Raw genomic sequence first — 22,998 nt, 5'->3', positions numbered from 1 at the left:
TGTCCATCACTCCTTGTCCTTGCCCGGAGCCTTAAACCCCGTCCCGCTTCGGGACCCGGCTCCTCCCTCCCTTCTTGCCCTGTGGTTTGCGTTTAGCTCTCCTATTCTCGGTGCTTCTTTCCTCCTCTCGCGCCCATTATTCACATCCTCCCGCATTATTCACATCCTCCCGCACGGTTTATTCCGCCTCACACCTCAGCCCGGCACTGCAGCCCGGCACCGGGGGCAGCGCGGGGCTCTCCGTCCGTCCGCTCCCATCCCGACGCGCGCCGGGTGCCGCCCCACACTTTGGACCCTCCTCGCTTCCCGTCCGCCCCAGGGGAGCGACCGGCGGCGGAGCCGCAGCTTCACCCGGAGGAGGCGGTGGCGGGACGCGAGCCCTGAGGCGGCCGAGCCGCTTCCTCCTCCTCCCTCCTCCTCCTCCTCCTCTTCCTCCCCCCCAAGATGGCGGCGGACCCCGCGGATCAGTTCTGCGTGGCCGAGGAGCGCAGCGGCCACTGCGCCGTGGTGGACGGCAACTTTCTCTACGTGTGGGGCGGATACGTGGTAAGGCGGGCGGGGGAGCCGGGAAGGAGCGGCGGGAGCGGGTTCCGGGCGCGGGGAGCGGAGCCCCGGGCGGGGCAGGGTGGGGGGGGGATCCCCCCGCCAGCCCTCAGCCCTCGGCGGGCGCTCGGGGCTGTGGCGCGGGCGCTGATTGGCTGCGGCGGCCGCGCGCCGTTCGAATGGCGGCGGGAGGCGCTGAGGGGACGGCTCTGAGGGGACGGCGCTGAGGGGATGGCGGGGCCGCTCCCACCGCCTCGTCCCGCCAGCCTTTCCCTGCGCCATCAGCGCCCTCCTCCTGGCCCGCTCGCCGCCGCTCCGTCGCGCAGCACGTGTGGGGAAGGGCTGGCGGAGCCGGTTCGCTGCCGGCCCCTTGCGACGCGCCCTTGCTCCGCTCCTCAGCGCGTCTCCCTTTTTTTGCCCCGACGCTGTAATTTGTGGCTCAGTTTTTCCAGGGTGTAATTTCCAGGGTGTCCTCGCTGCTGAGTCCACGTGGTTTTTTTATTTGTTAGGAGTTGTGTGGCGCTTACAGCGCGTTTTCCTCCTGTCGTCTCAAAAACAAGCAGGCTGAAGCCCACCCACAATTTAATTTTTTTTTTTCTCCATAAAAAGAATACTTTTGGTTCTGTCATAAGTAAATTCTTGTGTCTTATAACTCTGTGAATTCAACCCAAAAGGGAGATAAGAATAATACTACGTTTAATACACCCACTCAGTTTTACCTGTTATTTTTCTGTTGATATTCATCTATTCATCTTGTCTGCCTGTGCACATTGGCCATAAAATTGAAAATGCCTGTGCTTGGTGTAATTCCTTAATCAGGTGGAAACTATTACTTCTATAAAGATATTTCATATTCTATATATATTTTTTCATGGTGTAAGGTAACTTTAAAGTGTTTAAAGTTTGTCCTTCGTACTTAAGCAAAGAAATCTAATGGGAAACTCCTGGATTTAAACTCCATAATACTCTGTAGAACTAAATATCTCCTAAATCACTGGTAATCTTCAGTAGATTTTATGCTCTGGTCTTTAAAACTCAGGTTGAACTAATGATCACCATGTTTTCAAAGGTTTTCTAATAAAAAATTGTGGTTTCATGGTACATTCAAAACAGTGTACGTGAAGTTTAGCAGATAAACTTTGCAAGTGTTCTTGGTAGTACTACGTATTTATCTGCTAAAATATTATGAAAGTTGTTGCTCTGTGAGCAGCCCTTTACACAGATAAATCATTTTTCACGTGTTGCTGCTGGACTCCTGCCCAGCAAACTTTATTTTTGGCATCAGAGTGTTTGCTCAGAGCTGGTTCTGGAGCAGGTGCTCGACCTCTGGCATCTCCAGATTAAACTGAGTCAACTTGTGCTCCTTGCAGACGCTGCCAGGGCTGTGTAACAGCAGAGCAGAGGTGCCTGGCAGAATAAATTACCAAAAATTTACCAAATAAAATAAATTGCCAAAAAAAACCAGGTGCTTGGCACCTCTCAGAGTGAGAAATTCATAACAAAACATCATTTGAAGGCAAGTCGTCCATATCAGTAGCTGGATTGTCACTAATTAAATTTCAGTTTTGTGTTTAACTTCCTCACATTCGTTTAATTTTGAGGCAGTTTTTATTTGTTTACTGACTCTGGCTGCTTACTCACTGCCAGGCTTTAATTTCTTCCTAGTGCCAAGGCAGTAATTAATGCTGCAGTTGTTACTCACCATGAGTACTGCATTTTTTTGGGCTTCCTCTCCTGTTTGTTGTTTTTCCTCATCATTATTTCCTAAATTATTTATCTTTCTTAATGACCTCTGTTCAGGACTCTTCATAAATCTTTTTTTTTTTCCACAGAAGAATTAATTTGCTCCTTTATATTTGGTCTTTCAAGTTACTGCTGCAAGTAACTTCTGTGTTTTCAGTCTGTTTTTATATTCTGTTTTTTTATTTTTCCACTATGCCCATGGATAAAAAGTACCTAACTGAGTTTTAATTCAGGAGCTTCAAATCTGGTTGATGTCGTTGCACATCTTTCCTTAGCAAACTGAATTTGGTCGATCTGTGCCTTTATTGAGCAGTCCTGAGGAGGAATGAGTTGTTTATTTTTAAAATAAATTCATTTTCTGATCGGAGCAGTAACGCTGGAGCGTGACTTTGAGTTCCTTGAGATCATCCCTTGTTGCTGAGGAACGTGGCTTGGCACTTCTGCCCATGGATAAAAAGTACCTAAATGAGTTTTAATTCAGGAGCTTCAAATCTGGTTGATGTCGTTGCACATCTTTCCTTAGCAAGCTGAATTTGGTCGATCTGTGCCTTTATTGAGCAGTCCTGAGGAGGAATGAGTTGTTTATTTTTAAAATAAATTCATTTTCTGATCGGAGCAGTAACGCTGGAGCGTGACTTTGAGATCATTCCGTGTTGCTGAGGAGCGTGGCTTGGCATTTCATGTGCAAACACAAAAAGCAGAAGTGATTGAGCATTTTCACGTTCCCCTTTCAGTCCATTGAAGAAAATGAAGTTTATCTGCCCAGCGATGAGCTCTGGATCTACGACATGGACAGTGGGCTCTGGTGAGTTCAATGAATTCAGTGATGCTGAATTATTACCTGCAGCTGGTTTTGTCTCTGCTCTGCAGGGAGAAGCCCTCAGGGACCTTGGTTGTGTCAAACAGCAGGCGTTCAGTGTCAGCACTGAGGGACAGACCTGAGCTCCAGGAAGCACAGTCCCTGCTCAAGGCTAACGTTATGTTTGCCCAATGATCCAATCACAAATAAAAGGCCAAACAAAATTAAATGTAACAATAATTTTAATAGAATTTAAATGAAATAGTTTAAAATATATAAACTTGAATGCATTCAATAAATTGACAGTGTAATTTGGTTATAATAAAATATATTTTGGTTCGGGTAATGACGCATCAGCAAAATTACCGCGGGGTACGGAGCATGAGGGCCTGGGGACCCCTGCCACCTCACGGACAAGCTTGCCAAGCCCAAAATTCCCCCTTTATCCTGTCTATTATCAGCATCCCCTCCTATTTTCCATTCATCACTCCGGTGTCTCCACCCTCATCTTCATCTTTTAGGGGGTCGCACCACTCTTTGGGGGTCATCCAGATGAAGGCCGCTCCTCTTCCTCAGGTGTCCTTTATTTCACCTTTGGGTTACACATGCACACCAAGCTAATATCATATATGCCAAACCAAAGTTATATAAGCCAATATAATAAATCTTGTAAATTAACATATTTCTGATTTCCACCCAAGTTTTCCCTCTTTCAGTTAATTTTAGCAAGCTTTATCTGACTCCTTTTCCTGCCTTGAACATCTGCAGAAGATAATGGGGGGGGGGGGGACCCTTCCCCACCGCTTTCCTAGCTTTTTACCTTTTTAACCATTTTGTTATCTCCAAATATTGATTACTATATCCATATTGATTACTGTTTCAATTTTATCAGCCCGAATCACACCTATTTATCACACTAATTATTGTGTGCAGGGGAGTGGTGGAAAGGGTTGGCTCCAGGCTCTGTTAGCACAGGTGCATTTACTTGCCAGTTTATTTTGGCTTAGGTTTTTTACACTCACTTTTATGTTAGAACAGTTAAACACTGGCTGCTTGGGCTCTTGATCTAGTTACAGTTATGTATTTATTAATTTTTGTATTAATTCCATGTGTATTGCTACTCAAAAATAACTCAGAACTTCCCCTTTTTCTCTTTCCGTCCACTTTCTTTATTTCCTCCCAAAAATAACTCAGAACTTGCCCTTTTTCCTTCCACTTTGTTTTTTCCTGCCTTTTTTCTCTTTCCCTCCATTTTCTTTTTCCTCCCCTTTTTGTTTCCTTCTTCCCCTCCTTTTTTGTTACCTCCTTCCCCTTTTTTTTGTCTCTTCTCTTCTCTTCTCTTCTCTTCTCTTCTCTTCTCTTCTCTTCTCTTCTCTTCTCTTCTCTCTCCTGCCCTTTCTTCCCTTTCCCCCTTTCTCTTGCCCCATTTTTCCCCCTTTCTCTCTCTTGCCCCTTTTCCCCCATTTCTTTCTCCCTGCAGACCATGATTTGCTGTCCTTCCTGTGCCCAAAGCCCCTTCACACTCCCTTGGTTTTCCTTTCTGTGCTCCCAGGGAAGTGATCTGGGGTGAACAGCATTTTCCAGGTTATATTTAACCAGGATCTCCTGGCCTGCCTGAGCTCTCAGCACAGCTCCACGCTGAGTGCAGGGCACAGCAGAATCTCAGTTTTCCATTTCTGACATCCCAGCAATGCCAGATTCTCATTTCAGGAGTTCCTGGAGTTAATAATATTTCCAGATTCTGAGTAATTAATGTTTCAGCTCTACTAAAGCTCTCCTAAAGTGAATTTCACCTCCAGAAGAATCAAGATACTTTATAAACACACAATATCCACCTGGAAGTTCTCTCCCACCACAGGAGCCCAACCTCACCTGCAGCTCCTGCTCCTAGTTATGGCCCAAACTGTATTTTCACCTTTAAGTCTAAAAATTCTGGATAAATCTGTTTGGGATTGTTACATTTTGGCAGATTGGAAGGGACTTAATGTATTTTTTTTAAAATTGCAGGACAATGCACCTGATGGAAGGGGAGTTACCCACCTCCATGTCAGGCAGCTGTGGGGCCAGCATCAATGGGAAGCTGTACATTTTTGGGGGATTTGATGATAAAGGATACAGCAATCGGGTATTGTAGTCTTTTTTCCCCCATAATATTGTATTTTCACAAGTATTAATACTGACCTTGCTGTTTATTTGGTGTATTTGTATTTGAATTAAAGAGAAATTTGAGGAACAGCTTTATTTTTTTAAAACCTTCTATATTTATGCCAGTGCTTTCCCAATTGGTTTTAAAAAAATATTCTGACAACCTTAATTGAGGCTAATCTCTGAATATCACTTTTCTTTTTGCTCTTTGATAGCAATTCACTGCTTTAAATAATCAGGTAATAATTAAGGTTAAAATAGAGCTACCAGCTTTGCTTGTAACTGAAAACTGAATTAACAAAATAGATTAAATCAGTTGCCTCATAATGGAATATAAATAATGTCCCAGTTGACTCCTGACTAGGAAATCAGTGAAATGGAGCCTCTGGTGAAACTTTCTGCCAATTCTCCCATTTTAACTTCGTTTTTGTGGTGTATTTCTCATTGTAAACTCACTGCCAGTTCCTCTGTTACTTCCAGGCTTCTGGGGCTGGTGGGTTGTTTTTTTCTGGTGGTGATTTGTGGGTTTTTTTCTGAAAATATTGTCATTTTTCTTTCCTTTCAAGCTGTATTACGTCAATTTGAGAACAAAAACCGGAACCTACAGGTGGAAAAAAATCACAAATTTTAAAGGTCAGCCTCCCACACCCCGTGACAAACTTTCCTGCTGGGTGTACAAAAACAGGTAACACGTTAAAAATACTTAATTTGTGTTAATTGCAGAGAGAAGGGGTTAAAAAGTGAAGAGAACTCAGGGTTGGCATGGAGGGAACTGATTTTTAGCTTGACTTGCTGGGGGATTTTGTAACAACTTTGTACCAGAGTTTTCTCAGGTGTGAGCTGCAGTAACAAATAAAACCCCACTTCAGGAGAGGGCTGGGATCTCTAGGGCAAGTTTGTGGAATGTTTTACACTTCAGAAAGCTGTCATGCATCTATTACATGATTTCAACACGTTAAAAACCAGTATAAAATTACTTTCTCTGCAAGGTTCATTATTTTAAGCATTAAATTATTACCTGCAATAAATCCATGCAGTGTGTTCCCAAGGATTTTAACAGCTGGCAGTTGCAGAGGCATTTCAGGGATTATCTTTGTCTTGCAAGGACTGAGTCAGTCCTTTGGAAAAGTGACTAAGTGTGTTTAGAAAACAGGCTTGGCTAAACAGAAATACTCCAGATTTTCTGTTTGTTATGGAAAATGTCTGGGTAATGAGGCAGAAGTGATCACAAGCAGGTGCCCTGTCAGTGATTTGTTGTTGAATCTGTTACAAACAAGTCAGGATGTGATTTATAGTGCACATTTATCAGATGGAAATGATTTATCTCTTTCTGGACTTCACATCTAAAGAGGTTTTGCATAAGCTGTGCAGTTTCCCTGAGTGCCAGATCTTGGGTTTGTAATTCAAATTTAACTGCAGGAGATGGAAAATACAGATATTTGAACAGCTCCCTAGCTGTTAACACAAGATTATTCAAAACTAAATGCATTTATTCAAAGTGTTGTGTCACCTGCATGCTAGAAAATCACCTGGTTTGGATGATAGAATGGAACCCTTTGATGGAAAAAAAGATGATTTAGGAATGGCCCTTTCCTGGGTGGAATATTAGGCTGGGAGGTGTGTGAGGATCCTTGCAATGGGAGGCTCAGTGGTGCTTGGTTCAAAAATTTTATTTTAAGCCAAAAAGAGACTTTTTGTGTCCTGTGGGACAAACCTTGGGAACATTTCCTGCCAAAAATAGGACACACAAAACAAAAAACGCAGCAGGAGCATGGGAACTTCACTAGAGAAGGAGGCATTTCACTGTGCTGGGGTTTATTTCCCATTTTTGCCTGAGAACAGCACTGGAAATAAACTTTTGGGGAGAGGAGCAGAGACGTGGAGGTGTCCTGAATGATTTCCTTGTGTGGGTGACAGTCAGGTTTGCTCAGGGCGTGGCTGTGACCTTCTCCTCGTTGTGTTTGCATCATCAGGTGCAACACAAAATACTCTCATTGTTTGTATTGCTGCTAGTGCAGCAGTGACCCAAAATACTCATTACTGCAGCTGATGCATTTTAATTTTCCCTACAGAAGAATGAAGTGGTTTTGTTGTTTCAGGCTAGTTTATTTTGGAGGTTATGGCTGCAGGAAGCACAACGAGCTCAGCGATTGTTTCGACGTCCACGATGCATTTTGGGTAAGAGATTTGTCCCCATTCCCACTGATTGCTGCTTTCTGATTGGGAAAAAAAAACATCCTTTCTATCACCCTTGATGAGCATGGAAATCTGATTTTTCTTTTATTTATAGCATCAGCAGAAATGCAAATTTGGAATCTTTTTTAAGGTCTAAAATTCCAGATACTGCACGTTGGGAGTGGTGGTTGTTCCACATATTCCAAACTCCCAGTGCTGGGCTTGGAGTGCAGTGAATTAAATGCTGTCAAAGTGGGGAAAAGGTAGGATAAAAAGGCATATTTTAAAGCTGAAAATCCCAGAAAAACTTAATAATTTTTATAATTTAATCTAATCATTTTTATAGTTTATTTCTAACCTAAAGTTAGAAATACTTTATAGCTTCACACATCTAGCTGACTTCAGTTAGAAACAGCTAGATGTGTGAAGCTATCAAGTACCTAAACATTAGGTACTTGATAGCTTCACACATCTAGCTGACTTATTTGTCTAGCTGACAAATACTCTGACTTAATTTATTGAATTACTTTCCAGAAGGATGCCTGGATGATCAACTTCCCTACAGTAATTCCTTACAATTAGTACAAAGATGACTGAGCAGAGTATTGACAGGAAGCTCCTGACATCAGTTGTTAAAGACTGACACCCAAGAATTGTTTTTTTACAATCTCTTAATTTCTCAGTGTGTTACAACAAAATTTCGAAGGTGAAATTTGCTGCAGTGTCAGATGTTGGGGCCCAAATTCAATTTTCAGGTGTCACCAGCCTGAACATCCCTGGGTGCTGCTGACCTTCAAGTGAATCTAAGCTGCTGCAGCATTCTTAAAATATCACCACACATTTTCATGGAATTGCCTGTTTTAGTGTCTTTTCTGTTTGGACAGATCCCTTCCAGCTTCGTGTCCTTCACTAAGCAGAAAGATATTAAAATAATTTTTTATTTCTCTTTTTTTTTTTTTAGGAAGGGCAGATATTCTGGGGATGGCACAATGATGTTCATGTGTTTGATACAACCACACAGACTTGGTCTCAACCAACAATTCGAGTGAGTGATTTCAGTCTCACATCCTGACGCTGTTGGGATTTTACTGACTTTTGAATAATTATTGTGCTTTAGAAATTTGGGACACCTTCCACTGTCCCAGGCTGCTCCAAGCCCTGTCCAGCCTGGCCTTGGGCACGTCAGGGATCCAGGGGCAGCCACAGCAAATCTGGCAATTCCAAGTTCCCAATCTCCCATCCATCCCTGCCCTCTGGCAGTGGAAGCCATTCCCTGTGTCCTGTCCCTCCATCCTTGTCCCCAGTCCCTCTCCAGCTCTCCTGGAGCCCCTTCAGGCCCTGCCAGGGGCTCTGAGCTCTCCCTGGAGCCTTCTCCAGGTGACCATTCCCAGTTTTCCCAGCAGAAGGGCTCCAGCCCTCTGGAAATCTGTGTCCATGTGTAATTACCACGGATAACCTGTCACAGATAACAGGAGAGCTCTGCCTTATTGAGATAAAAATATTCTCTAAAGTTCATAAAATCCAGGTGAGTTTATGTAAGAACTCAGCAGAAGTTGTATATTTTAAACAGTGTCTGGCAGCTTTTATAGTCTTTACAAGATGTTCTAAAATCCCTTTAAAACCAAATGCAAAATGTAAAATTACCATTGCAAAGTAAAACCCAGTTTTTCCACCTTCAGCCCTGATTTACACAGGGAGAACTTTTTGGCACGTGGCTATAGCATCAAATTTTAAGGTGTGATTTCCAGAGGTTTTAGTAGCAGTTCCTGATGATTTGTAGATCAGAAAATGAAACTGTCCAGGAGGTTGCTGGTGTTCTGAAGGATTATTTTGCTTCTTCCAGGGTGGAGATCCACCTCAGCCTCGAGCAGCTCACACGTGTGCTGTGCTGGGAAATAAAGGTTACATCTTTGGAGGACGAGTGCTGGTAATTCAATATTTTCTTAGCAGTCATATTATTCTCCTGGCAGTTTTCTTTCTTTTTTTTTCTTGTCATTTTGTAGTAGGAAAAAAAAAAATCCCAAATGTCTTTGGCCTAACCTGGATGTTCAGGGCTCTGAATCCAGGATGCTGCTTGTCATCACTCTCTACAAAAAGAAGAATATTTCTGTCTGTAATGTTAATGATTGTCCCAAAAAAGGTAAAACACAGATGACTGTGTGGTAAATAACAGATTTGAGTTGGCTTTCTAATTGAATTTTGCTACTTTTTGCACATAAGTGACTGAAATAGAGATGTCTGGAAGAGGTCATAAACAAAAGGATGCAATCTGTGCATAAATAATTTAGGGTTGCATTGTGGCTGTGTCATTTTTACTCTTCCTGACTCTTTTTAACTGCAAAAAGCCATAGGCACCACCCCCCTGATTAAAGCAGGGAGATACTCCAACCTCTCAGCAGCACTTGGAATTTCTCCAGTGCTAATTAAAGGAGATTTTCTACTCAGTTCCTCTCTGCTGGAGCGTTGATGTAAGAAACAGATCCTGTAAGGCAAGTTAAAAGCCCTCCCAATTTCAGTGACTGTGCACTCTTGTGTTTTATTTTAATTGAAGTTTTTAGCTCTTTTCACTACAGCTGATTTAGAACCTTTAATCCTACTCAGCTAGAGGATGAGCCTGGATGTTTTCTATCTCCAAAACTGACAGTGAAGAAGCTTCTGAGAGCCCCCAGTGCTGTGTTCCTGTAGTTCTGGTCTAAAAAAGAGAAGGAATTAGTTTGGGAATGAACATATTCCAGCTCCACCTTGGAAAGCTGCCACAGCCTCACCCTTGTATTCCCAAATCCTGGCAAAGCAAGCAGTGTAAAACTGCGTTTTGTTCCCCATTCCCTGATTTTCCTGCTGGAATATTCCTTTGGCTAATCTGCACTCCTTCCACTCCTGCTGCTCAGTGACCACACCGTGTCCAGCCACTTCCCACACCTGCAGGAAGTTTTTATTTAAGTGCCTTTCCAGAGCAAACAGAAAAGAAAATAATGAAAATGGATCCTGTTTGTTCCTGCCATTATGTGACCTTTGATTCAGGATCTCTGGAATTGTTCCTCAAGCCTGAGAGAGCTGCACTCAGCACCTCCCAGAGCTGTAGGTTTGGACAATCTGGGTTTGGAGATAACTGAAGGAAACAAAGAGATGTGAGGAGAGTGAAAATCAGGGTTATCCATGCCCTGAGTGAGCCCTGTGCCCTGTCCTGTGCGCCCACAGCTGAACCCTTGCTGACCACAGCCCAGTCCTGCTCCTCCCTCAGGGAAAGCCCCAAAAGTGGGGCTGTAAAGGTCCCTTGGATGGTTTGGTCCTGCCCTGCCCGTTCCTCCTGAGCACCTGCAAAGCCTCCTTCCCCAGGGCTCTGTCAGGGAGGGCTCTGTGCCCTCCCTGGGGTTGCTGCACTCTTGAGCTGCTCTCTAACTCCAGCTGGGGTTCCTTGCAGCCTCTGCCAGTGAAATTCTGATTGAGCTGGAGCTCACCTGGCATTCCTCCTCTGCCCTCAGAGGGTTTGCCCTCAGGCTTCTGTTGAACTCTGTTTGACTACAGCATTCTGGTCCTAAAAGGTTTTTCTCTTCAGCTTCCTTAAAAACTTGCTAAATTTCAGTGAAACCACTTGGGAACCCGTGTCAGAAATTGTGGAAAGCTGTGTTTAATTCTGTAGGAGAGCAGCAAGTGTAATTTTCACCTTGGTGATTATTATTGATCCGTTTTCTATCCTAGAAATAAATGGAAGGAAACATAAAAAGGTGAGGGAACATTCAGTGGGGCTTGAGGAATTAATGTAAGTCATGAAAAGAAAAAGCTAAAGACAGCAGAAAGCCAGTAAATTTCCTGACACCAGGAATAATTCCTCCCCAAAGGATGAAATTTTGCTTTTCTCCAGAAATTAAGGAGCAAACACGGGGTTGCTCTGCTCCTCCTTCTCCTTCTAGTTCACCATAATACAAATCTTCCCAGGGAAAAGGCTCTGCAAGGAACCAGAAAGGGCCAGGAAGTGTCATGAGGCTTCTCCTATTCATCTTTCTGGGAGGAAAGGGCACCTTTTTCCAAACTTGGAGCTAGAACTGGTAAAAGAAGATGATGATGATGATGATGGTGATGATGATGAGAATCAGTTGTACCAGGAATCATTTGAAAACAGGCTCAGAAGTGTTATGTGGACTCAGTTCCTTCAGGTAAGCCCCTGGAAAAACAGAAATGGGAGAAAGTGGGAAGGAAGGAGAGTTAGTCCAGAAGTTGATGCGAGTCTTATGTTTGATTTAAGTGGAAAATTTTCATGTTGAGAATGAAGTGAATAAACCAAAGTCTTTGCAGCAGCTCTTCACACATCTGGTGCCTTAATGTAAGCATGTTTCTATTTCCTGTCAGCTAAGCTCAGAAGATCCGTGGAGCTGCAATCCTTCTCTTGGCAAAGCTTGGAGCTGGACTAGCTTTTGATTGTAAATCCAGGAGGGAGAGCTGCAGAATTCCCTGTCCCAGCAGGGAGCTGGGAATAATGTCACCCTTAAAGCCTCTCATGGTGCTAATCCTGAGACCAAGCAGCTCCTGCCTAACGTGCACTGGGCTGCCAAGACATCAACTTGCCAGAGATGAGCAGAGTGCCTCAGGAGCCCTTGGAGCTCCGAGGGAAATTCCAACCCTCCTAGGAGGCTTGGTGCTCTTAAGCCTATTAAAAATCATTTCAGGATTGGCAGCAGAATGATGAAATAGAGGAGGACAGAGAAGTGCATGAGAAGCTGCAGGAGAGCTGTGTGGCAAGTGATGGTCCTGTAAACCTGTGTGGCTCCAGCTTCCCAAAGAAGGGTTGGGTAGAAAGGTGCTTTTATTTGTTAAAGGCCTCAGTCTTGGACAGTTGGTGTTTTGAATTCACAATGAGGTTGCTGTAATTCTGCATCTGCCCAGCTGTTGAACCATGAGAATGCAAAGATTTTTTGATTTCCCAGGGAGCAGGAAAGAGAATTTCTCCATCTTCTGCCCAATGCCCAGGAAAGGAAAGTCAGCGAGGAGGTCTTGAAAGGATCCTCTTGAAACCTTAATTTTCACCATAACAGCAACTTCCTTTGATAGATATCCTTTATATCAAATTGTGTCACTCCAACGTGATTGAGTATTTCCAGTTGTAGAGGCCAGGATGTTGGGTTTGCCCCAAATGTACAGAAGATCCCAACTGCATTTTGCTTTCAGCTTGGATGATTTGATCCCCTCATGCCCTTCAAAGGCACCAGGAGCAGTAGGAAACTGGAGAGAGGTGTCATGGAAGACAGATCTGTTCCCCTGGCTGTCAGCTGGACCACACTTGGTTGGTTTTAGGTTGTTTTTAGGCAATGCCCCAAACCCTGACAATCTGCTTGTCTTTATCCTGTTGCCCTCCCCAAAATGCTCTTCCCATTCCCTTCCCAGCCCAGCAGGGTTAGCAGTGCTTGGCAGAGGAGGTTGTAGAATTCCTGAAATCCCTGAGAGACTTCCCAGAGCTCTGCTGGGCAGCTCTGGGGGTCCCTCAGCCTCACTGCTGGGGTACAAGCACTCCTTTCAGCCTAGTTCTGCCTCAGAGGATCTGCAAGCTGGAGAAAGGCTTTTTCTAATAGATCTATGGACTGCCCAGGGAGAAAAGGAGTTGGAAGGTAAGGCAAGAAACATTTCCCTACTTCCCAGATGGTTTTTGTAGTTCCCAGGGGAATCACAGCTCCCAGGCAAGCAAAGAATTCCTTTTACCACCTTCTCCACCACCCCGAGGCAGGCAGAGACTTCCTCCATCTCAAACCCCAGGCAGATGAGCAAGAGGAAAGATTTCCCATTTTATTTGATGGCAAATGCTTGCTGGTGGTCACTTTGTGAAAGGAAAGCAGGGAAAAGCACAAATGATGGACATTTCTGGGAATAGCCAGAGTGCAGCACTACCAGGATACTCCAAGGAGTAGTGACCAGACAGGAGGATCCAAACTTCTGATCACAGTGTCAAGGAAAATAACACCAGGCAACAATAGGAGAGTAAAACACCTTCTGCATTGCCCTGCCAGGAGTTCTGTGGATGGAAATTAAAAACATTTGCAGGAACTGGATAAATCCCCACAAAGTTCTTCACTTTTAGAAGCTAAAATTGGCCCCATAGTGCTGTTGCATGACTGGGAATATTTCTGCCAGGCACTTTCCTGAGAGTTGCATGGTTTTTGTGAGGAGAAAAGCTTTTCATCTGCCACATAATTCAGATTTATATTAAGGCAAGTGGGTACAGATTTCTTCAAACTATTGGTACTTGGAATATTCTGTCCCAGGAAGGCCTCACTGGAATATTTTGTTTATTGTTTGCTTAAAATAACCCAAGTGGGATTTTATTTCTTTGTTTTAGCAAACCAGAATGAATGATTTGCACTGCCTGAATTTAGACACTTGGACTTGGTCTGGAAGGTAGGTTTGCTTTTGTAACACTTAAAACTGAATTTAGAAGATGGAAACATATTGTTAAATAGTTCCAGAGCTACTCCTGCAGCTTTTCCAAGAGGAGAATGAGGGTTTGGGGACTCCTAACAGCTGCTGGGCTGGGATTTCAGTGGAATTGAGTTTTGATAGTGGTTACTGAGCTTTTCCTGCTCTGCACCAGAGCATTGATGGTGCTGTTTAAAGCACAGCATGGAGTGATTTAACACCCTCATTTGCAGCCTGGCTACATGTATCCAGATGGAATTCCAGGTTTTAGGGCTTTTTGAATGCTGGGTTTACTGTCTGTAGTTACAGCACAAATTGGGAAAAGGTCTTTTCCATAAAAGGCCATGAAATCCTCAAAAAATGAAGATTTTTCCAAAATTCAAGTTATTTCTGTATTGTGATCCAAGAAAAGCTCATAAGATTTATCCATGATTGAGTATAGTATCTATATAAAAATATTTATATATATATTGCTTCACTGTAAATTTATATATTAAATATATACATATTTATATTTATCTATTGGATCACTATAAATGTAGGAATCTTCTGTTCAGCTGTTGCAGCACCTCTGCAAAGAGTCCTTGAGAGACTAAAAAAAAAAGATTTAAGACTGAAAATAAATTAAAGATATTGGGGAAAGAGTTTTCACAGTATCTGCTACTGTTGCCACCTCACAGGAGATAAAATGTTTGTATTTATTATTATTATTATTTATTCCTCTGATCACAAAGGAGCCAATAATTATTAATTAATAGATGATTATTTTCTTTTTAACCAGTCAAGTTTTTTTTCTTACTCAACTCTGCCCAGCTTTCTTAAGGAATTGCATCATATGAATCTGCTAACCCAGGATTAGCATGCAGCACAATTCATTTCAGCTGCCACTGCCAGAAGTTGCTTGAGCTCTACTAAACTCATACAATATTTGGTTATTTCTGGTACTCATCACTTCTTCTGCATGAAAATTGAAATTTATCAGTTATCAGCATTGATATTATATTTTTTTTAACCATCAAAGCCCAGGCTGCCCCTTGGCCAATTTTAGAAGCCTCTTTTCTTCACTTGGATTCAAACAAACATTGCAACTTGGCCTTGAGTGCCAAATTTAGCAGGGCACTTTTGCAATCCCTGTTTAAGTATCTCTGATAAACTGGTTTTTTGGGATGTCAGGATCTTTACTGTTCACATTCTCAAGCAAACCCAACTAAAATAAAATCAATTTCAATACACCTCAGCTGAAATAGATTTCAGATGAGATTTTATCAATACTAAACCTTCATCTGTTCTGTACTTAGGAAATCCCCTCTTTACTAATATTTATTTCAAGTGTGGGTGAGCCCCAGCTTGAAGAGGTGGTAGCTTTTGGATCAGAGGTAAAGCCACAAATCCTTGTGTCATTTAAAATAATTTTCCTTGGAGTGGAGAGCCTGTAGCCCCTCAGGATTCATCAATTTTGTCTCAATTAACTGTTTCCCTACATGCATATGGAATTTATTTGTGTATTTAATCTCTTTTTTTCGCTGGGAAAACACCCAAGGTGGTTGCAGGACAAACTGAAATTTTCTGCCAAATTAATTTGAATTAAACAATTAAACAATTTCAGCATTGTTTGAAGATTTGGGGGTTTTGTTTCTTTGTTCCCCCCAGGATTAATATCAGTGGAGAGAAGCCCAGAGATCGCTCCTGGCACACGCTGACCCCCATAGGGGATGACAGACTTTTCCTTTTTGGTGGACTAAGCTCTGATAATGTTCCTTTGAGTGAGTAATTTAGGGTAATAGAAATCATTCTAATCCTGCTGTGAATTTCACATCACACAAACAGGGTTTGGGATGGTTGGTAGCAGTTGCTTTTGTAGAAAAGGCAGCTTGTTTCCGTGAAAAAAAACCTGAAATTGGCAAAAATTATTTGAAGCTAAATAATAATTTCACAGATAAATCCGCTGGGAGGAGATGATTTTCTCAATTTACCCAAAAGAAAGGGGTTGGGTGTGTTTTAATTCCAGGGCAGGGTGGTTCTGGGACAGCATTAAACCACAAGTGTGAAAAGATGCAGCTTCACAAAGGGCTGATGTTCCTGCTACCTAAATAATCGTGCTCTTAGAGCTGTTTGTGTGAATAAAAAGCTAATTTTTTGATCCCAAAAACCCCATTAATGAGCATTCTCCCATTGCAGGTGATGGTTGGATCCACAGCATTGCAACAAATGGATGGAAGCAGCTCACCCATCTGCCCAAGAGCAGGCCCAGGTACAGAAACACAAATCTTGTGGGCTGAAATGGAATCCTTTTTCAAAATGAACCACTTTTTAAATTACTGAACTGTATTTTAAAAGAATATTTTAGAATATTAATGCATTTTGCTTTAACACCTTTTTTTGCCATGTACCTCATTTTTAATTTGTGTATTTGATGCTTATTTGCATGAAAAGGTGGTTTTTTTGTGGTGAGGGATCTGGATGTCCAACTGGCCTGGTGCTCTGCAGCCAAATTACTGTTCTATAAACAAACCCATAAAAATTGGAGGAATAAATAACCAAGGAGAATAATAAAAGCTCATTAATACCTATAAATTATTAGAAACAGGGGAGGAGAGAACCATGAAAAAGTTGACTCCTCTTTCAGGGTTCAAAGGCAAAATTGAGTGTTAACCCAGTGTTTGAAGAATTACCTGTGTTTCTGAGTTACAAACTATTGAACTCATTTGCTGTAGATAGTAAATATTCAGATTTTCAATGAATTAATTCCCTGCATTCACCCAGGAACTCCCAGCACAATTTTATATCATAATATATATCACAATATATTTGTTTATTATTTTATTTATTATATTATTAATGCAATATTTATATCATATCACAGTTCTATATCCTTTTTTCTGATACAAAAATGTCCAGTTCTGCTCTGCTCCCTGCCTTGTTACTGAAATCTCTTCACCTTCATTATTGTTCTTCCTGTTTTATCCTGTTCTGGGCTGTCTCTCAAACACAACAGCCACAGCTAAACCAACTTTTCTGCCTTCTTACCCTTCAGACTCTTCTTCAGCCCTCAGCCTCACCAGATATTCAGTTTATGATCAGTGATACTTTGATGCTATTTCAGGACTGAGGAGTCTTTAAACACAGCAGGAGCAGCCAGGGCTCTGGGCTCAGTTCTTGAGTCTCCCAGACCTTCCCTGTGCTGAGGTTTTCCTGGGATGTGCTGGGGAGCAGCCCCAGGAGCAGCAGCTGTGCCTGGGAGGGACAGGGATCCCTGAGCCCCAGGGGTTCCCAGGGGATTTGGGTCCAGGAGCTCTCCTGGACCTAAATCTTTCTAGCACTAAAGGATCTCCCCTCCTTCAAGCAAAGCCCAAACCTCCTGGATTTCTCCAGGAAGTCCCAGACTTTTAAGGTTGGAAGGGAGCTCTGGAGAGCCTCCAGTGCAGCCCCCTGACGAGGCAGGGCCACCTGCAGCAGGTGACACTGGACGTGTCCAGGGGGGTTGGGATAAAAGCAGCCACGCCAAAAGCCTGGCCATGCACTGAGCTGCTTAAGTGTCAAGTATTTGTACCATAATTGTATTTTCTGCAGGATCTCTGCAGCTGGAAAAGCTTTAAATCAGTTCAGTTGCTCTTCAAATACATCTATGTGTACTTCTTTTATGTATTACTTTGTAATGAAATTTATTAGGGTCTTTTCCTGATGCTTCTGCAACTCTGATTCCCTCCCTAAATTCTGTAAAGAATAATTTCCTTCAACCTCCACTTTTAGCAATTTCTAAAGAATTGCCCTCTCAGGTGATCCTGAATTGGTAGAAAATACTGTTCCTCTCTCTATCCATCAATTTTAGTTTTGCATGCTGGGTTGAAATAAAGAACAAATTTTAACTCCTGGATTCCCAATGTTTTCATTCCCATAACTGGTAGAAAATACTGTTCCTTTTTCTGTCCATCAGTTTTACTCAGCCAACCTTTTGCATGCTGGGTTGAAACAGAGAACAAATGTTTAACCCCTGGAATTCCCCATGTTTTCATTGCCCTAATTGATATAAAATACTCTTCCTCCCTCTGTCCATCAATTTCAGTTTTGCATGCTGGGTTGAAACAGAGAACAAATGTTTAACCCCTGGATTCTCCTGTTTTCATTCCCATAACTGATATAAAATACTCTTCCTCCCTCTGTCCATCAATTTCAGTTTTGCATGCTGGGTTGAAACAAAGTGTTTAACCCCTGGATTCTCCTGTTTTCATTGCCATGTGATGCTGTTGCTGTGGTGAAGAGCCCTGTGTGATTGAATAACGTGCTCTGTTAGAATGTTTAGGTGATAAGTTAGAGCAGCCCATGGGAGGCCAGGAGCTCTCAGGCAGTAGGAAAAGCCTCAGGTTGCAAGCTAGGATGTCACCAGAGCCCAGGCAGGAAAGGCTTCCCCGTGTTCTCCGTGACCAAGCCCAGAGTTTCCCTAATGCAGAGCAGGCAGAGACAGATCTGTCACAGGTATGAGGAAGGGAAAAGGTGAGGTACCTGCTAAGGACTGATGTGAAGGGAGAAGGAAAGTGGGGACGTTGATTTTTGCATGAATCTTCAGTGGTGTGTTTGATTCTGGTTCAGTGGCTCTAAAGTCCATCAGCGGTGGTGACAGAGCAGAAAAATGGAATCATGACAAATAAATCCCCACCGGGGGTGGCTGCTGAAGGGGTAGGATCTTTGTGAAAGTTACAACGTCAGGCTTTGCTTTTGTGGGGTCTTTATGATTCAACTTCCTTGTGCTGGAAGTTACTGACTCACAGCAAGTGATCCCAGGAATCTCTGGGGGAAGGGAAGGACTGGAACAGGAGAACTGGAGATCCAAGTGCTCAGGGATCTGTGTCAGCACTGAGAACCCCCCCAGGCTGAAAGCCACGAGAAAATTGTTCTTCTGAACCAAAGAAAGTGGAAAATTGCAAAAGGAAAAGCTTGGCAAAAGCTTGGTTTGTAGAGTTGCCAAAAAATTTTCCACTGTGGTGATAAATAAGACAAAGTTTAAATGCCCAGAATACAGAAAAGTCAAATAATGACAAAATATATTGGTCTGTATGAAAATAACTCTCGTGAACTGGGGAGTCACATTGCTCTCTTATTTTATATTACTAAACAAACAAGTAATAAATTTTATGGTGTTCTTTTTTAGCTCTGAAATAATGGCTTTGTCTTGCTGCTAACACCCAGGTCCTTGTTCCTTGGGCCCTGATTGTGTCTGTGGTTTGATTTGCAGGTTGTGGCACACTGCCTGCCTCGGGCAGGAGGGAGAAGTGATGGTGTTTGGGGGCAGCAAAGATGATTTGCTTTTTATGGACACGGTCAGTAAACTGAACAACAAATCCCATCACTGGGATAATCATAATTAATGCCAAATTATGGAATGGTTTCAGTTGGGAGGGGCCTTAAAGTCCATTTAATCCACTACCCCAAGTTGCTCCAGGCATCATCCAGCCTGGCCTTGGACACTTCCACAGATGGGGAGTCCAAAACCTCTGAGCAAATAAATAAATAATATATTAATTGAAGAAAGTTAAATGAACTTGTAAGAAAAAGCTGAAACATCACCTGGTCTCTATAGGAGAACTTCAGTATATAAATATATTAATTGATTTATTTTCATTTTTCAATTAAAATCCATATAGGATTTTAATAGAAAAAAAAATCAGATTGAGTTTGGTTCAAACAATTTGCTCAAATTGGTAACTGAAACCATTATGAATTACACACCACTGAGGAAATCATAGTAATTTACACACAGATTATAAATTAATCATAACTTACACACCACTGATTCCACTGAGGAATCCCCACCTGAGGCTTTCTCGACTGGCAGAATAAAAAGGAATTTGTAATTCAGGTTCCTTATAAATAGTTGGTCAAGGAGGACATTTCTAAGTCCTGCACGTGGTAATAAATGTGCCACGAATGTGGAGAAGTTGTTTGCCATTCTAATGGTTCTGTTCTTCTCTTGCTCAGGGTCACTGCAGTGACTTGTTGATATTTCAGACTCAGCCTTATTCCCTGCTCAGGTGAGTTGGAGTTACAGAATCCCAGAATGGTTCAGGCTGGGCTTAATTCCCATCGTGTTCCATGGGCACCTCCCACTGCCCCAGCTGGTGTTTTAGCCACCTGCTCCTGCAGAAATTGGGTGAAATATCCAATTTCCTCCTCAGGAAATACCTGAACCCTTCTGTGTGTGATGCTGCACAGCAGTTGAATCACTGGTGCTGAGTAATTCCCTGCACCTGTAATTAACACCTGTAATTAAGGCACATCCGCTTTTTCTAGGGGTAATTTGTTAGAAAATAAACCATTTACTTCAATTTTTCTTTTTTCCTATTTCCCTTCCTCAGGCTGTGTCTTGACTGCATTGGGAAGAACTCATCTCTCTTGGAGAAGCAAATTCCCTGCTTGCCATCCAAACTTCTGCAGGAAGTGCTGAAAAAAATCACTTTTTGGGCTGCCATGACCCACAGGCAGGAGAGGAAAGCTGAGACTGAGAGACAAAGCCAGCTGCACTCCACATGAGGCAGGGCAGGGAGCTGCTGGGACACCTCACAGGGCTCTGTGCTGTTCCCCTGCAGCTCTGGGCTCTCCTGGGTTTCTGAGGGAAGTTTGACAACAAATCCTTTTTATGGGAATCTCTGGTTTCCTGCGTTACGGAAAAGTGATCCAGCTTCATTTCTAGATAATTGTTCACCTCTGCTCTCGTGGTTTTGGCCACGCAGCCCTCACAACCTTTTGTCCTTTTGGAAGGGGACACGATCCATTTCAGCTGGATAAAATATGGTTTGAGTTTAAAAATCCTCCTTGGCCTTACCCCCATCAGCCTTCCCAAAAAGATAAATTCACCTCGGTGTCTTGGGGACATTCACACTTGGTCAGTCTTAAAGGTAACAAATTTACCACCACCAAATGTTGGTTCCACCAGGCTCTCACCAAAATCCAACCCTGGAGCCTCACACCTCACACTCCCAAGTAGGAAAATCCATCAGGGAATTGTGGAACTTGGAAGAAAAAGCTGCACCATCACCTGGTCTCTATAGGAATACTTCAGTTCATCACCTGGTTTTACTGTTTCTGTCATCAGGAAGTCCTTTTGGAAATAAGTTGTATATTGTATTTTGGATGTGCAAAGTTTATATTTCATTCTTGTTTAAAAAAAAAAACCAACAAAAACAAAGTTGTTTATTTATTGTTTAAAAAAGAAAACAAATGTAGTACTGGTTATTTTTCTGTTTCAAATATTTACTTAACAGGAGCACAGTCATTAAAATTTTATAGAGAGTTGAAGCAAGAGGCATTTGGACACATTTTTGATGGTTTTAAAGTCTGTAAAAATTAATTATTTGGGGGAAAGAGCTTTAGAGGGAGCAAATCTGTTTCAAAAAGGAAGTTTTGTTACTGGTTATTTTAACAGCCTCATTTCATGTGCTGAACTCCCTCCTGTCTATTTTTGGGAGGGGGAGTTCAGATGCCCCCCTGAACCCCAAGGTTTGATTTGGGAGGCTCAGGGTGCCCCCCAGGGTCTGATTTTGGGGGTTTGGGATTGACTTGGTGCATTCAGCTGCCTCAAGGTTAATTTGCAGGGGCTCAGGTGCCCCCCAGGGTTCATTTTGTTGGCTTCAAGTGCCCCCAAGGTTAATTTTGGGAGGGCTGAGGTGCCCCCGTGGTTAATTTGGGGGGTTTCAGATGCCCCCAGTGTGAATTTACAAGGTTCAAGTGCCCCTGAGGTTAATTTTGGGGTGGTTCTGATGCCCCAAGGTAAAATTTTGTGGTTGTTCAGGTGCCCTCGTGGTTAATTTGGGGAGGTTCAGGTGCCCCCTGTGTGAATTTGGGGGCTCCAGCTGCCCTCAGGGTTACTTTTGCTCCCAGTGTTGATTTTGGGAGGTTCAGATGTCTGCAGTGTAATTTTGGGGTGGTTCAAGTGTCCTGATGTTAATTTTGGGGTTATTCAGGTGCCCCCAGTGTTAATTTGGGGTAGTTCAGGAGCCCCCAGGGTCAATCTTGGGGTGGTTCTGGTGCCCTCAGGGTGATTTTTGGGGTGGTTCAGGTGCCCTCAGGGTGACTTTTGGGGTGGTTCAGGTGCCACCAGGGCGAATTTAGGGAGGCCCGGGTGCCCCAGTGTTAATTTTGGGCTTGTTCAGATGCCCCCAGTGTTAATTTTGTGGTCGTTCAGGTGCCCCCAAGGTGATTTTTGGGGTGTCCCAGTGTTAACTGGGTGGCTCAGGTGCCCTCAGGGTGAATTGTGGGGCAGTTCAGATGCTCCCAGTGTTAATTTTGGGGCGGTTCAGGTGCCCTCAGAGTGATTTTTGGGGCGGTTCGGGTGCCCTCAGGGTGAATTTTGGCATGCCCAGGTGCTCCAGTGGTAATTTTGGGGTGGTTCAGACACTCCCAGTGTTAACTTCGGGGTGCCCGGATGTCCCCGGGGTGAATTTGGGGTGGTTCGGGTGCTCCCTGTGTTAATTCTGGGGCGGTTCGGGTGCCCTCAGGGTGAATTTGGGATGGTTCAGATGCTCCCTGTGCTAATTTTGGAGCGGTTCAGACGCTCCCAGGGTTAATTTTAGGGAGCCCGGGTGCCCTCGGGGTGGTTCAGGTGCTCCCAGGGTTAATTTTGGAGCGGTTCAGATGCTCCCAGGGTTAATTTTGGGGGTGCCCGGGTGCCCCCGGGGTGAATTTGGGGGTGCCGGTGCCCTCAGGGTGAATTCTGGGATAGTTCAGACGCTCCCAGGGTTAATTTTGGGGTGGTTCAGACGCTCCTAGGGTTAATTTTGGGGTGGTTCGGGTGCCCTCAGGGTGATTTTTTTGGGGTGATTCAGGTGCCCTCAGGGTGAATTCGGGGATAGTTCAGATGCTCTCGGGGTTAATTTCGGGGCGGTTCAGACGCTCCCGGTGTTAATTCTGGGGCGGTTCGGGTCCCCTCAGGGTGATTTTCGGCGTGCCCGGGTGCTCCAGTGATAATTTTGGGAGCCCTTCAGACTCTCGCAGTGTCAATTTTGGAGCTGCCCGGTGCCCCGGGGTGGATTTTGGGGGCAGTTCAGACTCCCTCAGTGTTAACCCCGGGCTGCCCGGTGCCCCGGGGTGAATTTTGGGGGCAGTTCAGACTCCCTCAGTGTTAACCCCGGGCTGCCCGGTGCCCCGGGGTGGATTTTGGGGGCAGTTCAGACTCTCTCAGTGTTAACTCCGGGCTGCCC

The 22,998-nt window shown here is 43.6% G+C and overlaps 1 protein-coding gene across 3 annotated transcripts; it reads left to right on the top strand.

Moving 5' to 3' along the window:
* Positions 1-311: 311 nt before the first annotated feature.
* KLHDC1 (kelch domain containing 1) lies at positions 312-21,097 on the top strand. Of its 3 annotated transcripts, XM_041409854.1 has the most exons (14): positions 312-546; positions 3,021-3,091; positions 5,093-5,210; positions 5,797-5,915; positions 7,330-7,408; positions 8,367-8,450; positions 9,249-9,332; positions 11,317-11,559; positions 13,731-13,789; positions 15,458-15,570; positions 15,986-16,058; positions 19,038-19,122; positions 19,781-19,833; positions 20,158-21,097. In XM_041409854.1, exons 1-14 carry the CDS (start codon positions 445-447, stop codon positions 20,330-20,332), a joined length of 1,458 nt encoding a protein of 485 aa, XP_041265788.1. In that variant the 5' UTR covers positions 312-444; the 3' UTR covers positions 20,333-21,097. The 3 variants fall into 3 exon arrangements, 2 of the variants coding, with proteins under 2 accessions (XP_041265788.1, XP_041265795.1); XM_041409861.1 differs by lacking the exon at positions 11,317-11,559 and having other exon boundaries at positions 313-546; XR_005953065.1 differs by lacking the exons at positions 15,986-16,058; positions 19,038-19,122; positions 19,781-19,833; positions 20,158-21,097 and having other exon boundaries at positions 11,317-13,005; positions 15,458-15,537.
* The last annotated feature ends 1,901 nt before the right edge of the window (positions 21,098-22,998 follow it).

The sequence above is a fragment of the Onychostruthus taczanowskii genome, unplaced genomic scaffold (assembly GCF_017590055.1).
Source record: "Onychostruthus taczanowskii isolate IOZ18803 unplaced genomic scaffold, ASM1759005v1 scaffold100, whole genome shotgun sequence".
Classification (NCBI taxonomy): domain Eukaryota; kingdom Metazoa; phylum Chordata; class Aves; order Passeriformes; family Passeridae; genus Onychostruthus; species Onychostruthus taczanowskii.
The sequence above is the reverse complement of the archived record's forward strand: the minus strand, read 5'-3'. Positions and strand labels throughout refer to the sequence as shown.